Raw genomic sequence first — 15,000 nt, forward strand, 5'->3', positions numbered from 1 at the left:
CTGATTGGGCAGGGTTCCACATCATGTAGAATTAAGGGTATAATACCCTTTGACCCTCCAAATTACGTACGAGATGCTCTCTGAAGAGGTATAAATACATAACTGTTTTCTTCCAAAGAGGTAAAAAAGCGTACGAGTCAAACGCTGAAAGGGTATAGCCTTTGCTAGTTTACAAGCAACAGCACGCAGGCCGCCTGCTCTACTGAGACCACTAATGTACACGCCGTGTTCGTGCCACTCCTCTGTCGACACTGACACGCCGTGAAGCAGAGGTTGCCTCCCTTGTCCTCAAACTGCGCGATATCTTTAAACTGATCATCTTGATGGCACTGTTCGCTTTAGCCTATCCGGTGCTGTCGCCTGAGAAAAAAAATGGAGTAACTGCATTGGCCCTTGTTTTTCACAGTTTGACTTTGGCGTCAGGTCTAGAGGTGATGGAGATGGTCATGAGGATCTCGGACAGTCTAGTCAGTCTTGATATTCTTGTTGCTTGTTGTAAATGGTGATGATGATGGTTTATTGAAGTAGGTGCAAAGACAGTCTATTCTAGTCAGTTGTGCTGTTTACTGATAAGATTTAATCACAAGTCATAATGATGATGATGCTGGTTTTTGAAGTTAATACAGTTGGTTTCATTCTGTAATTCTTTGTTTCTCTTTTTGCTGCAGTCTTTGTGATTGTGTTCTTGAATGAATGTAAGCACAGCTGAGTAAACTTTCAAAGAAACATTCATCAATTCAGACAGTTCATCATTTTAATTTTACAATCCAAAGAAAATTACACGAAAACTCGCGACATAATAGAAAAAGAGGTATCCATTGAAGTAAAAAAGAAAGAAAAAAAGACTTGAATGCATTGATACACTATGATATACATGTATTGTCACAACGTCAAAATGGCAAAGGTGATCACTACCAGACAGGCAATCATATGGGAAAAAAATGACATTTCATGGATACACCGATTGTCACTCATACCCTGTGAAAAATCTGGAAGGGGTATAAAAACCCTTTACTTTTTTCCTGAAAGGGTATGAATACCCTTGACTTTTGGGATTGTGTGGAACCCTGATTGGGCATTGAATAACCAAGTTACTGATAAGGGTATCATCTCAATCTAATTTTTAATAGGTCCAGAAATGGATGGAGAAACATATGTTAGATTAATGAAAGTTTGATCTGAACATAGGTTTTGGATTTTGAGCGTTCTTTTTTAGCTGGTCTGTATGTTACATTTGGTGTAAATAATCATGAAAAAAGGGAAACTATCTTAAAAAAATGTTTCTGGTCAAACTTGAAGGACAGGAGTACCGACAGGAGTACCGACAGGAGTACCGACAGGAGTACCGAGATGGTTATTCATGTAAATTTAAGGAGGTTTTAAAAAGTCTAAAAATTGTAACACTTTTTAGACTCCTTGACAGATTCTTGGCCATGTTTGAGTTTTGTTTTGCTAGTATTGAGACATTTTACCAGGCATTACATTTGTGAACCTATTTTGTTTTTTAATTTTTGCACCATATTGAGTACGATTTGTTATTCAGATCCGTTATTTTTCTTCCTGTAGGTAGAGACTTCAGAGTGTGTGGCATATAACTAAAGGACATTTATATCTTTGGAATGTGGCTGCCTTAATATGTATGGCTGAGACAGAAAGTAAAAAAAATTGTAAATTAAGGCACATCTCATCTGCAAACTTGTATACATGTTGAATGTAGAAAAAGATCTGCAAAATATTTTGTTTTCATTTGATGAACTAAGTGGCATGAATCTGTGATTATAATGATTGTTTTATCAAACTTTTCAGAGCTGAGATTGAGAAGAAAAAGGAAGATCTGCGTGTCATGGTTGGGTGAGTCCAGCAATTAAAGAGCCACAGTCAACGGCAATCATTTCAACCCTTGTCCAATCAACCATGCAAGCTAGCATACTTTTCTTTTAAGAAGAAAAACTCCCGCTGTATTATATTGTCATGAAATTAGTACAATGTACATATATGACTTGGTTCTAACATTGACATTATGGTCAGTGGGACTTTGAGGATCTTACTTTATGCCGTGTCACGTTATGTTATATGTTATATGAAGTCTTGTATCTTGTGAGATGGAATTTTTTACACAATACATCACGCATTCACATCGACCAGCAGATCGCAGCCATTTCGGCGCATATCATACTTTTCACGGCCTATTATTCCAAGTCACACGGGTATTTTGGTGGACATTTTTTATCTATGCCTATACAATTTTGCCAGGAAAGACCCTTTTGTCAATTGTGGGATCTTTAACGTGCACACCCCAATGTAGTGTACACGACTTTGATCAATTACTTCTCCTTGAATTAGAGTAAAATTTATGCAGACTGAAAACAAGGGCAAGAATATTTGTGGGAGTTTCAGAAGAAGTTCATATGAAGCTTGTTCAAAGTTATCCATCCTGAAAAACATGATGTTGTCTTGTTGAGGTGGTACTGCATTATTTATATTTCTCACTACAATGAATACCCGCTTCGCCGGGAAGAAGTAGAGCCGAATACCCGGCTTCGCTGGGTACCCGGCGAAGAAGTAGAAGAATACCCGGCTTCGCCGGGATGAAAGCGTTGTGGACAGTGACCTTCTAAAAATAGTAACGGGAATATCTGGCTTTGCCGGGATGAAAGTGTTGTGGACAGTGACCTTCTAAAAATAGTAACGGGACTATGGATTGACGCCACACGAAGGAAGGGAGATAAACGCAAAACACTGGAGAAGATAAGGAAGAGTTACTGGGAATGGATCTGGGAAGATGAACAGAAAAACCAAAATCGGTTCAGCGCTGCACGCTGAGAGCATGTGTTGAAAATTCTTATCGACCAGGTTGTGTCCGGGGTCTACCTGAATATGCCCACCAAATTTGAAGCAGATCCATCGAGAACTTTGGCCGTGCATCGCGAACACACACACACACAGACACAAGCCGTATATATATATAGATAGATGCATTTGTTTTTTCAGAGAGCGGTACAGAGATCTCATTGAAGCTGCAGACACCATCACAGCTATGAAAACCAGCGCAGAAAATGTAAATATAAAGTAATTCTGTGTATGTATACGTATGTTTGTGTGCATGTGTTTTCCTGTTTGTTTTCATGTGTTTGGTTAGAACCTGTGATCCATGTCAGAGTTTGGTGGGTTATAGAAACACGAAAATAAAATGCAGGCATCCTCTGAAATCAGCATATGGCTGCCTAAATTGCAGTGTACAAAGCAGTCATGCACATAAACACCCACTCGTGCAAAAACATGAGTGTACGTGTGAGTTTAAGCGCATGAATGTTGAGGAAGAAAGAAGAAGAAGAGTGTTTGTTCAGTTTGCAAGGTGAGACATACCTGATGTTGACACACCTGTTACAGGTGATGAAGTCTATCTCTCACATGGAGGAGCTGTGTCAGACGCTGCAGCAGAAACACTCAGTGAAGGGCGCCTCCTACCACCAGCCGGCAACACCCGATCACTCAAAGTCAGTCACCCCCTCACCAGTCTTCTCCCTTTTCATTGTCAGCTGAGTTTTGGCTTGTTGCGTGTAGCAGTGTTCATGCTGCAAACCATGCATAGACATGGACATACCAGTGCTGGCACTGGAACCGGCAATCCCTAAAAACGTGCTTATGCATGACACGCACACACTCACACACACACACACACAGAAACACACACACATGCATGCACACACATACACTCACACACACACACACACACACACACACACACACACACACACACACGCACACACATCCACACACACATCCACACACACACACGCACACATGCATGCATACACACACACACATCCACACACACATCCACACACACACACTCACACACACACACACACACACACACACACACACACACACACAGCCACACACACACACAGCCACACACACACACACATGCATGCACACACATACACACACACACATCCACACACACACACACTCACACACACACACATCCACACACATCCACACACATCCACACAGCTGTTTTAAAGTCAGTCTCTGATATTATAATCAGAAATTCTCCCCCAAAAAGCTAAAGAATGGGATTATTCACGGAGTGTTTGAGTTGTTCAGTGAGGACACACTTTTAAGTGAGCCTTGTTTTTCTCGCCTTTCTTCAGGAAGCGGAAGGAAGCAGAATTCTTTGGGGTGGCCGCACAGATCAAACTTCTGCTGGACATGCCCGAGAAAGTGAGTCATCTGTTGGTCACGCTTGACAGCAATTCTCACTGTGGTTAATTGCTTGTGACAGTGTTCATCTGTTAATCAAGCTTGACAGCAATTCTCACTGTGGTTGATTGCTTGTGACAGTGTTCATCTGTTGGTCAAGCTTGACAGCAATTCTCACTGTGGTTGATTGCTTGTGACAGTGTTCATCTGTTGGTCACGCTTGACAGCAATTCTCACTGTGGTTGATTGCTTGTGACATTGTTCATCTGTTGGTCACGCTTGACAGCAATTCTCACTGTGGTTGATTGCTTGTGACTGTGTTCATCTGTTGGTCACGCTTGACAGCAATTCTCACTGGGGTTAATTGCTTGTGACATTGTTCATCTGTTGGTCATGCTTGACAGCAATTCTCATTGTGGTTGATTGCTTGTGACTGTGTTCATCTGTTGGTCATGCTTGACAGCAATTCTCATTGTGGTTGATTGCTTGTGACATTGTTCATCTGTTGGTCACGCTTGACAGCAATTCTCACTGGGGTTGATTGCTTGTGACATTGTTCATCTGTTGGTCATGCTTGACAGCAATTCTCATTGTGGTTGATTGCTTGTGACATTGTTCATCTGTTGGTCACGCTTGACAGCAATTCTCATTGTGGTTGATTGCTTGTGACAGTGTTCATCTGTTGGTCACGCTTGACAGCAATTCTCACTGTGGTTGATTGCTTGTGACAGTGTTCATCTGTTGGTCATGCTTGACAGCAATTCTCATTGTGGTTGATTGCTTGTGACATTGTTCATCTGTTGGTCACGCTTGACAGCAATTCTCATTGTGGTTGATTGCTTGTGACATTGTTCATCTGTTGGTCATGCCTGACAGCAATTCTCATTGTGGTTGATTGCTTGTGACATTGTTCATCTGTTGGTCACACTTGACAGCAATTCTCATTGTGGTTGATTGCTTGTGACATTGTTCATCTGTTGGTCACGCTTGACAGCAATTCTCATTGTGGTTGATTGCTTGTGACATTGTTCATCTGTTGGTCATGCTTGACAGCAATTCTCATTGTGGTTAATTGCTTGTGACAGTGTTAATGTGGGTGTTTTATTTCAATGAATATTTCTGTACTCAAAGCTGTCATCAGAATAGTGATGTAAAGAGGGATTAAATGTCCGCTCATTTGATTAAAATCTGAATTAGTTCGAATGGCATAACACAAGAAATATGCAAGATAACAAAACAATACAATCTGTTCTGAATCAATCATTAATATGACTTTCTCCTGGTATATCAAAGTTGCCAAGTTGTGCCTATGCTTAATTTTCGTTGACTTTTTAATTGGTACCTTGCGTTTTTGTTCGGTTGAGTTTTGGGCTACCCTTATTTAAGCGCCGGTCACATGTCCCCTGTATAAGAGATCTTTAATTGAAAAAGTGTGCCAGAAAGTCAAGTTGAGCGCCATAGAAAATGTGCATGAAATGACACTGGAATAAATGCTTTCATTGGGGCACTAAAGTTGTCGCAATAAATTATATTGTTTTATCCAGTTTATGTAAAGTGTGTTGTGTGTTGTAGATCTGGAGCAGTGTGGACAGTGGGGACTACCTGACAGGTACCCAGCTCTACCTGTTGGCTCGTCACATCAACACCAGTCTTCACCTGGATGGTCAGCGGTCCAGCAAGGTGTTGTCATGGTTTCCAGTCCTGACCCGGCAGTGGGCCGCCATCAGTCACTTCAAGACTACCATTCTAGAGGTACAGGGCTAAAACATATATTCTTTCTTTTTTTTCCATTTTGCCAGGTGCTCTACTGGGGGCAGCAATGATAATACATGTTGGGTTATACATTGTCCTCATGGCTAGCCATATGGTATTGCAAACCACAGAGAGAGAGGGAGAGAGGGATTGCCAGGTGCTATACTGGGGGCAGCAATGATATTACATGTTGGGTTATACATTGTCCTCATGGCTAGCCATATGGTATTGCAAACCACAGAGAGAGAGAGAGGGATTGCCAGGTGCTATACTAGGGGCAGCAATGATATTACATGTTGGGTTATACATTGTCCTCATGGCTAGCCATATGGTATTGCAAACCACAGAGAGAGAGGGATTGCCAGGTGCTATACTAGGGGCAGCAATGATAATACATGTTGGGTTATACATTGTCCTCATGGCTAGCCATATGGTATTGCAAACCACAGAGAGAGAGAGAGGGATTGCCAGGTGCTATACTAGGGGCAGCAATGATAATAAATGTTGTGTTATACATTGTCCTCATGGCTAGCCATATGGTATTGCAAACCACAGAGAGAGAGAGGGATTGCCAGGTGCTGTACTAGGGGCAGCAATGATATTAAATGTTGGGTTATACATTGTCCTCATGGCTAGCCATATGGTATTGCAAACCACAGAGAGAGAGAGAGATTGCCAGGTGCTATACTAGGGGCAGCAATGATAATACATGTTGGGTTATACATTGTCCTCATGGCTAGCCATATGGTATTGCAAACCACAGAGAGAGAGAGAGAGAGGGATTGCCAGGTGCTATACTGGGGGCAGCAATGATATTACATGTTGGGTTATACATTGTCCTCATGGCTAGCCATATGGTATTGCAAACCACAGAGAGAGAGAGGGATTGCCAGGTGCTATACTAGGGGCAGCAATGATAATAAATGTTGTGTTATACATTGTCCTCATGGCTAGCCATATGGTATTGCAAACCACAGAGAGAGAGAGGGATTGCCAGGTGCTATACTGGGGGCAGCAATGATATTACATGTTGGGTTATACATTGTCCTCATGGCTAGCCATATGGTATTGCAAACCACAGAGAGAGAGAGGGATTGCCAGGTGCTATACTAGGGGCAGCAATGATAATAAATGTTGGGTTATACATTGTCCTCATGGCTAGCCATATGGTATTGCAAACCACAGAGAGAGAGAGAGAGAGATTGCCAGGTGCTATACTAGGGGCAGCAATGATAATAAATGTTGTGTTATACATTGTCCTCATGGCTAGCCATATGGTATTGCAAACCACAGAGAGAGAGAGAGAGGGATTGCCAGGTGCTATACTAGGGGCAGCAATGATAATAAATGTTGTGTTATACATTGTCCTCATGGCTAGCCATATGGTATTGCAAACCACAGAGAGAGAGAGAGGGATTGCCAGGTGCTATACTGGGGGCAGCAATGATATTACATGTTGGGTTATACATTGTCCTCATGGCTAGCCATATGGTATTGCAAACCACAGAGATAGAGAGAGGGATTGCCAGGTGCTATACTAGGGGCAGCAATGATAATAAATGTTGGGTTATACATTGTCCTCATGGCTAGCCATATGGTATTGCAAACCACAGAGAGAGAGAGGGATTGCCAGGTGCTATACTAGGGGCAGCAATGATAATAAATGTTGGGTTATACATTGTCCTCATGGCTAGCCATATGGTATTGCAAACCACAGAGAGAGAGAGAGAGAGATTGCCAGGTGCTATACTAGGGGCAGCAATGATATTACATGTTGGGTTATACATTGTCCTCATGGCTAGCCATATGGTATTGCAAACCACAGAGAGAGAGAGGGATTGCCAGGTGCTATACTGGGGGCAGCAATGATAATAAATGTTGTGTTATACATTGTCCTCATGGCTAGCCATATGGTATTGCAAACCACAGAGAGAGAGAGGGATTGCCAGGTGCTATACTGGGGGCAGCAATGATAATAAATGTTGTGTTATACATTGTCCTCATGGCTAGCCATATGGTATTGCAAACCACAGAGAGAGAGAGGGATTGCCAGGTGCTATACTGGGGGCAGCAATGATATTACATGTTGGGTTATACATTGTCCTCATGGCTAGCCATATGGTATTGCAAACCACAGAGAGAGAGAGAGAGAGATTGCCAGGTGCTATACTAGGGGCAGCAATGATAATACATGTTGGGTTATACATTGTCCTCATGGCTAGCCATATGGTATTGCAAACCACAGAGAGAGAGAGAGGGATTGCCAGGTGCTATACTAGGGGCAGCAATGATATTACATGTTGGGTTATACATTGTCCTCATGGCTAGCCATATGGTATTGCAAACCACAGAGAGAGAGAGAGAGAGATTGCCAGGTGCTATACTGGTGGCAGCAATGATATTACATGTTGGGTTATACATTGTCCTCATGGCTAGCCATATGGTATTGCAAACCACAGAGAGAGAGAGAGAGAGATTGCCAGGTGCTATACTGGGGGCAGCAATGATATTACATGTTGGGTTATACATTGTCCTCATGGCTAGCCATATGGTATTGCAAACCACAGAGAGAGAGAGAGGGATTGCCAGGTGCTATACTGGGGGCAGCAATGATAATACATGTTGGGTTATACATTGTCCTCATGGCTAGCCATATGGTATTGCAAACCACAGAGAGAGAGAGGGATTGCCAGGTGCTATACTGGGGGCAGCAATGATAATACATGTTGGGTTATACATTGTCCTCATGGCTAGCCATATGGTATTGCAAACCACACAGAGAGAGAGAGAGGGATTGCCAGGTGCTATACTAGGGGCAGCAATGATAATAAATGTTGGGTTATACATTGTCCTCATGGCTAGCCATATGGTATTGCAAACCACAGAGAGAGAGAGAGAGAGAGAGAGAGATTGCCAGGTGCTATACTAGGGGCAGCAATGATATTACATGTTGGGTTATACATTGTCCTCATGGCTAGCCATATGGTATTGCAAACCACAGAGAGAGAGAGAGGGAGGGATTGCCAGGTGCTATACTAGGGGCAGCAATGATATTACATGTTGGGTTATACATTGTCCTCATGGCTAGCCATATGGTATTGCAAACCACAGAGAGAGAGAGAGAGGGATTGCCAGGTGCTATACTGGGGGCAGCAATGATATTACATGTTGGGTTATACATTGTCCTCATGGCTAGCCATATGGTATTGCAAACCACAGAGAGAGAGAGAGAGAGATTGCCAGGTGCTATACTGGGGGCAGCAATGATAATAAATGTTGGGTTATACATTGTCCTCATGGCTAGCCATATGGTATTGCAAACCACAGAGAGAGAGAGAGAGAGATTGCCAGGTGCTATACTGGGGGCAGCAATGATATTACATGTTGGGTTATACATTGTCCTCATGGCTAGCCATATGGTATTGCAAACCACAGAGAGAGAGAGAGGGATTGCCAGGTGCTATACTAGGGGCAGCAATGATAATACATGTTGGGTTATACATTGTCCTCATGGCTAGCCATATGGTATTGCAAACCACAGAGAGAGAGAGAGAGAGAGAGATTGCCAGGTGCTATACTAGGGGCAGCAATGATATTACATGTTGGGTTATACATTGTCCTCATGGCTAGCCATATGGTATTGCAAACCACAGAGAGAGAGAGAGAGGGATTGCCAGGTGCTATACTAGGGGCAGCAATGATAATAAATGTTGGGTTATACATTGTCCTCATGGCTAGCCATATGGTATTGCAAACCACAGAGAGAGAGAGGGATTGTTGGTGTGTGTGTGTGTGGAAAGAGAGAATATATGTGTCTGAATGTATGTATTGTTTGTTGCCTCTGCATTGGTCATTTTGTACTGGCATTTGTTACTTTGTTGTTTGTCTTCCTCAGGGCTGTAGAGAAGTACTGGCAGACACAGAAACAACATTCTCAGACCAGGTTTGTACTCATTTTGTATTGAGCAGTACAGCAGTCCCTGCAATGTACGGCCCCCGGCGTGAGCGGACACCTGACATGTACGGACACATTTGCTCGGCACGGAGTGTTTTCCTTCTATATTTGCCCCCCCTTAAACGGACACCTGCAAAACGTGGACGCGGACACTCATTTTCGGTCCCAACAGCAGGTCAAACCTCCAATGTACGGACAGACCATCGTCAAATGTTCACCACAACAAAGTCGATAACAGAGCAGTCCGGCTCTTGGTACAAAGATCACAGCCGCAATGGCGTGATGACAGTCACTGATAACTTGAGTGCACGTGTACCCATCAGGAGAGAGAGAGGGGGGGGGGGGGGGTAGTTTTGGTCATGAGTGGAGTACATGCGAAGATGCCAACATGAAACTGCACTGTGCTCTTTATTCTTGTCTGTTGGACGTAAACAACAGAAACCACATGTACAGTCGATGAAGGTCCTGAGCGAAAGAGAGTGAAAAACGGCCACAGTTCTCAGCATCGTGTGTCTGTGTGTAACCTCTTTCATTGACAAGATACTCTTGTTTCCCCTCAGCCTTGACCAGTGAGTCGGTTGCCTAATCTGTGAACCCTTCAGTTGTCTTGCTTTGTCAAAAGTTACGACACAGTCAACTGGTTTTGCTCTGAGTGAACAGTGCAGCTGGCCTCTCTGGCCACAGCCCCAAACAGTACATGGCTGGAGGGAGTGAGAGAGAGGGAGGGGGGGTGGAGGGGTAGCTGGCTAAACTCTGTGGGGTGTCCGGTGTCACTACATGTCAGCAGGAAGAGCATTGGAGAGAAATAGTGAGGTGTACTCTTCCACACAATTTCCAAGCATCAGTTGTCACGGCTTGGGGTAGGCATTAGTGAGGGAGAGTGGGAGCTGTGTTATGTACTGTGTATTTCCGACTGAAGAGTGAAAAGTCACTGCCATGCCACATGATCGGCATGCAGTCAATAAAGCCAGACAAGAAGAAAATAAATTACATGACTATGACATGCAGCTCTATCTGCTGCTATTTCTTCAAACTGGTTTTCAAGCTTATTCTTTCAAAGCATCTGCACACGCTCCTCTGTGCTGTGTTTGTGTGGCTGCTTTCGTATGTCAGTGCATGGTGAGTGTGTTCACTGCCTTGAGGATTTATTTTATCTCTTCTTTTCAACACTTTTCATACAAATCATTTTTACAGAACGTTTAAAGAAGTATTAGGAGTTTATTGTTATTGTTTAGTAGCCACAAGAAGTGATTAGCATAGACTCAATCCTGTTGTTTGTGTGTCTGTGTGAATGTATGGCGGAGGGGGTGGTGTGGTCACCCCTCCCGTGACCGGACACCTGCAATGTACGGACAGTTTTGCTATGGCCCAAGGGTGTCCGTTCATGAGAGGGACTGCTGTAATACAATTGGATCATCTAACAAGTAGCCCTGGCTGTTCATTGTCTCAGACCAGTTGCTTCCCTTTATATCATCAACTGAGCATAGGGCTTCATCGCACCTTAGCAGCCTTCATCTAACAAGTAGTTCTCGCTCTTCATTGTCTCAGACCAGTTGCTTCCCTTTATATCATCAACTGAGCATAGGGCTTCATCGCACCTTAGCAGCCTTCATCTAACAAGTAGTTCTCGCTCTTCATTGTCTCAGACCAGTTGCTTCCCTTTATATCATCAACTGAGCATAGGGCTTCATCGCACCTTAGCAGCCTTCATCTAACAAGTAGTTCTCGCTCTTCATTGTCTCAGACCAGTTGCTTCCCTTTATATCATCAACTGAGCATAGGGCTTCATCGCACCTTAGCAGCCTTCATCTAACAAGTAGTTCTCGCTCTTCATTGTCTCAGACCAGTTGCTTCCCTTTATATCATCAACTGAGCATAGGGCTTCATCGCACCTTAGCAGCCTTCATCTAACAAGTAGTTCTCGCTCTTCATTGTCTCAGACCAGTTGCTTCCCTTTATATCATCAACTGAGCATAGGGCTTCATCGCACCTTAGCAGCCTTCATCTAACAAGTAGTTCTCGCTCTTCATTGTCTCAGACCAGTTGCTTCCCTTTATATCATCAACTGAGCATAGGGCTTCATCGCACCTTAGCAGCCTTCATCTAACAAGTAGTTCTCGCTCTTCATTGTCTCAGACCAGTTGCTTCCCTTTATATCATCAACTGAGCATAGGGCTTCATCGCACCTTAGCAGCCTTCATCTAACAAGTAGCCCTGGCTCTTCATTGTCTCCGACCAGTTGCTTCCCTTTATATCATCAATTGAGCATAGGGCTTCATCGCACCTTAGCAGCCTTCATCTAACAAGTAGCCCTGGCTCTTCATTGTCTCAGACCAGTTGCTTCCCTTTATATCATCAACTGAGCATAGGGCTTCATCGCACCTTAGCAGCCTTCATCTAACAAGTAGCCCTGGCTCTTCATTGTCTCAGACCAGTTGCTTCCCTTTATATCATCAACTGAGCATAGGGCTTCATCGCACCTTAGCAGCCTTCATCTAACAAGTAGCCCTCGCTCTTCATTGTCTCAGACCAGTTGCTTCCCTTTATATCATCACCTGAGCATAGGGCTTCATCGCACCTTAGCAGCCTTCATCTAACAAGTAGCCCTCGCTCTTCATTGTCTCAGACCAGTTGCTTCCCTTTATATCATCAACTGAGCATAGGGCTTCATCGCACCTTAGCAGCCTTCACATGGAATTCAGAGGGAGCTCTTTGTTAGAGGGTCCACTTGTGGCAGTACATAAAAACGAGAATTTAATTGCACATGTTGTACTATGTCTTACCCTAGCATGAACTGGCAGAACCGAAGTTTAGAGAGTTTTGATATGAATCAGACTACCTATTTTGCTCTTATTAAATGTATAAATAGAACTAGTACTGCTTTGTAAAGCTTTGCTCACTGTTATCCAAAGTGCAGGATGTAGTCAAGTAAATGTGTTAATAGAACTAGTACTGCTTTGTAAAACTTTGCTCATTGTAAATGTGTTAATAGAACTAGTACTGCTTTGTAAAACTTTGCTCATTGTAAATGTGTTAATAGAACTAGTACTGCTTTGTAAAACTTTGCTCATTGTAAATGTGTTAATAGAACTAGTACTGCTTTGTAAAACTTGGCTCATTGTAAATGTGTTAATAGAACTAGTACTGCTTTGTAAAACTTTGCTCATTGTAAATGTGTTAATAGAACTAGTACTGCTTTGTAAAACTTTGCTCATTGTAAATGTGTTAATAGAACTAGTACTGCTTTGTAAAACTTGGCTCATTGTAAATGTGTTAATAGAACTAGCACTGCTTTGTAAAACTTTGCTCATTGTAAATGTGTTAATAGAACTAGTACTGCTTTGTAAAACTTTGCTCATTGTAAATGTGTTAATAGAACTAGTACTGCTTTGTAAAACTTTGCTCATTGTAAATGTGTTAATAGAACTAGTACTGCTTTGTAAAACTTTGCTCATTGTAAATGTGTTAATAGAACTAGTACTGCTTTGTAAAACTTTGCTCATTGTAAATGTGTTAATAGAACTAGTACTGCTTTGTAAAACTTTGCTCATTGTAAATGTGTTAATAGAACTAGCACTGCTTTGTAAAAATTTGCTCATTGTAAATGTGTTAATAGAACTAGTACTGCTTTGTAAAACTTTGCTCATTGTAAATGTGTTAATAGAACTAGTACTGCTTTGTAAAACTTTGCTCACTGTTATCCAAAGTGCAGGATGTAGTCAAGGACAGCAAAGTTAATTGTTTGTTTGGTGTTTCAGAAAATGGCTGAAATCCTGTGCTCCATCATACTGCTGGATGACAGTCACCCCAGACAAGTCTTCAACCAGTTTCTGATGGCCAGGACTGTGAGTTCTCTACTTCACCCTGTCACACTGTCACCCTGTCACCCTGTCACCCTGTCACCCTGTCACACTCTCGCCCTGTCACCCAATCACCCTGTCACACTGTCACCCTGTCACCCTGTCACCCTGTCACCCTGTCACACTGTCACCCTGTCACCCTGTCACCCTGTCACCCTGTCACCCTGTCACCCTGTCACCCTGTCACCTCTTTGGGCCACTTGATGCACACTCAAATCACTGTCTCCTTTGCTTGTCATTCACAAATTTACTGGACTTTTTTCACTTTCTGCTATTTACTATTATATTGAATATTTTGTGTCTGCATAGAAATGTTTTGCTATAAAACTCCAGGCTTAAAGATGCTTGGACAGAAGAGGTGTTATCACAGTGCATATACAAAACATGCATGTCTAACGCACAATCACTTGTGCACATGCAGTCACACAGTCACACAGTCACACAGGCAGATAAACATACACACATGAGGACACAGTGAAATGCATTTGTGCGGGGAGATATAGCAAATACTAAAGATGTGCGGGGAGATATAGCAAATACTACAGATGTGCGGGGAGATATAGCAAATACTAAAGATGTGTATATCCATGCACAGCAAGTGACTGAGTCTTGGTGCCTGGTGTGTGCAGGACATCCTACAGTGGGGGCAGCAGGGCAACGTCAAGGACATCAGATCCACTTAACACCTGTACATACATACATACCTATACTGTGTGCAGAAAGCGGTGCAGGACATCCTACAGTGGGGGCAGCAGGGCAACGTCAAGGACATCAGATCCACTTAACACCTGTACATACATACATACCTATACTGTGTGCAGAAAGCGGTGCAAGACATCCTACAGTGGGGGCAGCAGGGCAACGTCAAGGACCAGGTGTGTGGCATCGTGCGCCTCCTGACCTCCACCATTCATCAGATCCACGCTGTCTTCTACCACTCCGACACCGACACTGATGGCACCGGTATGTGGGAACACTTAAACGCTTGTTTGGTTGCTTGCTAGCTTGAAGTGGACAGTTTCTTATTAGGTACCATGTGTGTGTGTGCGCGCGTGTGTGTGTGTGTGTGTGTGTGTGTGTATGGTTTGTGTGTGTGTGTATGTGTGTGTGTGTATGGTTTGTGTGCGTGTGTGTGTGTGTGTGTGCATGCGCGTGTGTATGGTTTGTGTGCGTGTGTGTGTGCATACGTGTGCGTGTAGATATCGCCACAGTGGCATTAAAGTG

General features: G+C 43.1%; 1 protein-coding gene across 2 annotated transcripts in view; it reads left to right on the top strand.

The window, feature by feature from the left end:
* Window positions 1-15,000, top strand: part of LOC138949880 (conserved oligomeric Golgi complex subunit 1-like) — a 46,545-nt gene that overhangs the window by 1,697 nt on the left and 29,848 nt on the right. For both annotated transcript variants that reach the window (XM_070321667.1, XM_070321671.1), the window contains exons 3-10: window positions 1,807-1,851; window positions 2,992-3,058; window positions 3,391-3,497; window positions 4,161-4,230; window positions 5,782-5,961; window positions 9,857-9,904; window positions 13,675-13,761; window positions 14,598-14,739. In XM_070321667.1, coding sequence (XP_070177768.1) covers window positions 1,807-1,851; window positions 2,992-3,058; window positions 3,391-3,497; window positions 4,161-4,230; window positions 5,782-5,961; window positions 9,857-9,904; window positions 13,675-13,761; window positions 14,598-14,739 — 746 coding nt within the window. The remainder of the gene's footprint in view (window positions 1-1,806; window positions 1,852-2,991; window positions 3,059-3,390; window positions 3,498-4,160; window positions 4,231-5,781; window positions 5,962-9,856; window positions 9,905-13,674; window positions 13,762-14,597; window positions 14,740-15,000) is intronic.

This window comes from Littorina saxatilis, linkage group LG1 (genome assembly GCF_037325665.1).
Source record: "Littorina saxatilis isolate snail1 linkage group LG1, US_GU_Lsax_2.0, whole genome shotgun sequence".
In the NCBI taxonomy this organism is placed as follows: domain Eukaryota; kingdom Metazoa; phylum Mollusca; class Gastropoda; order Littorinimorpha; family Littorinidae; genus Littorina; species Littorina saxatilis.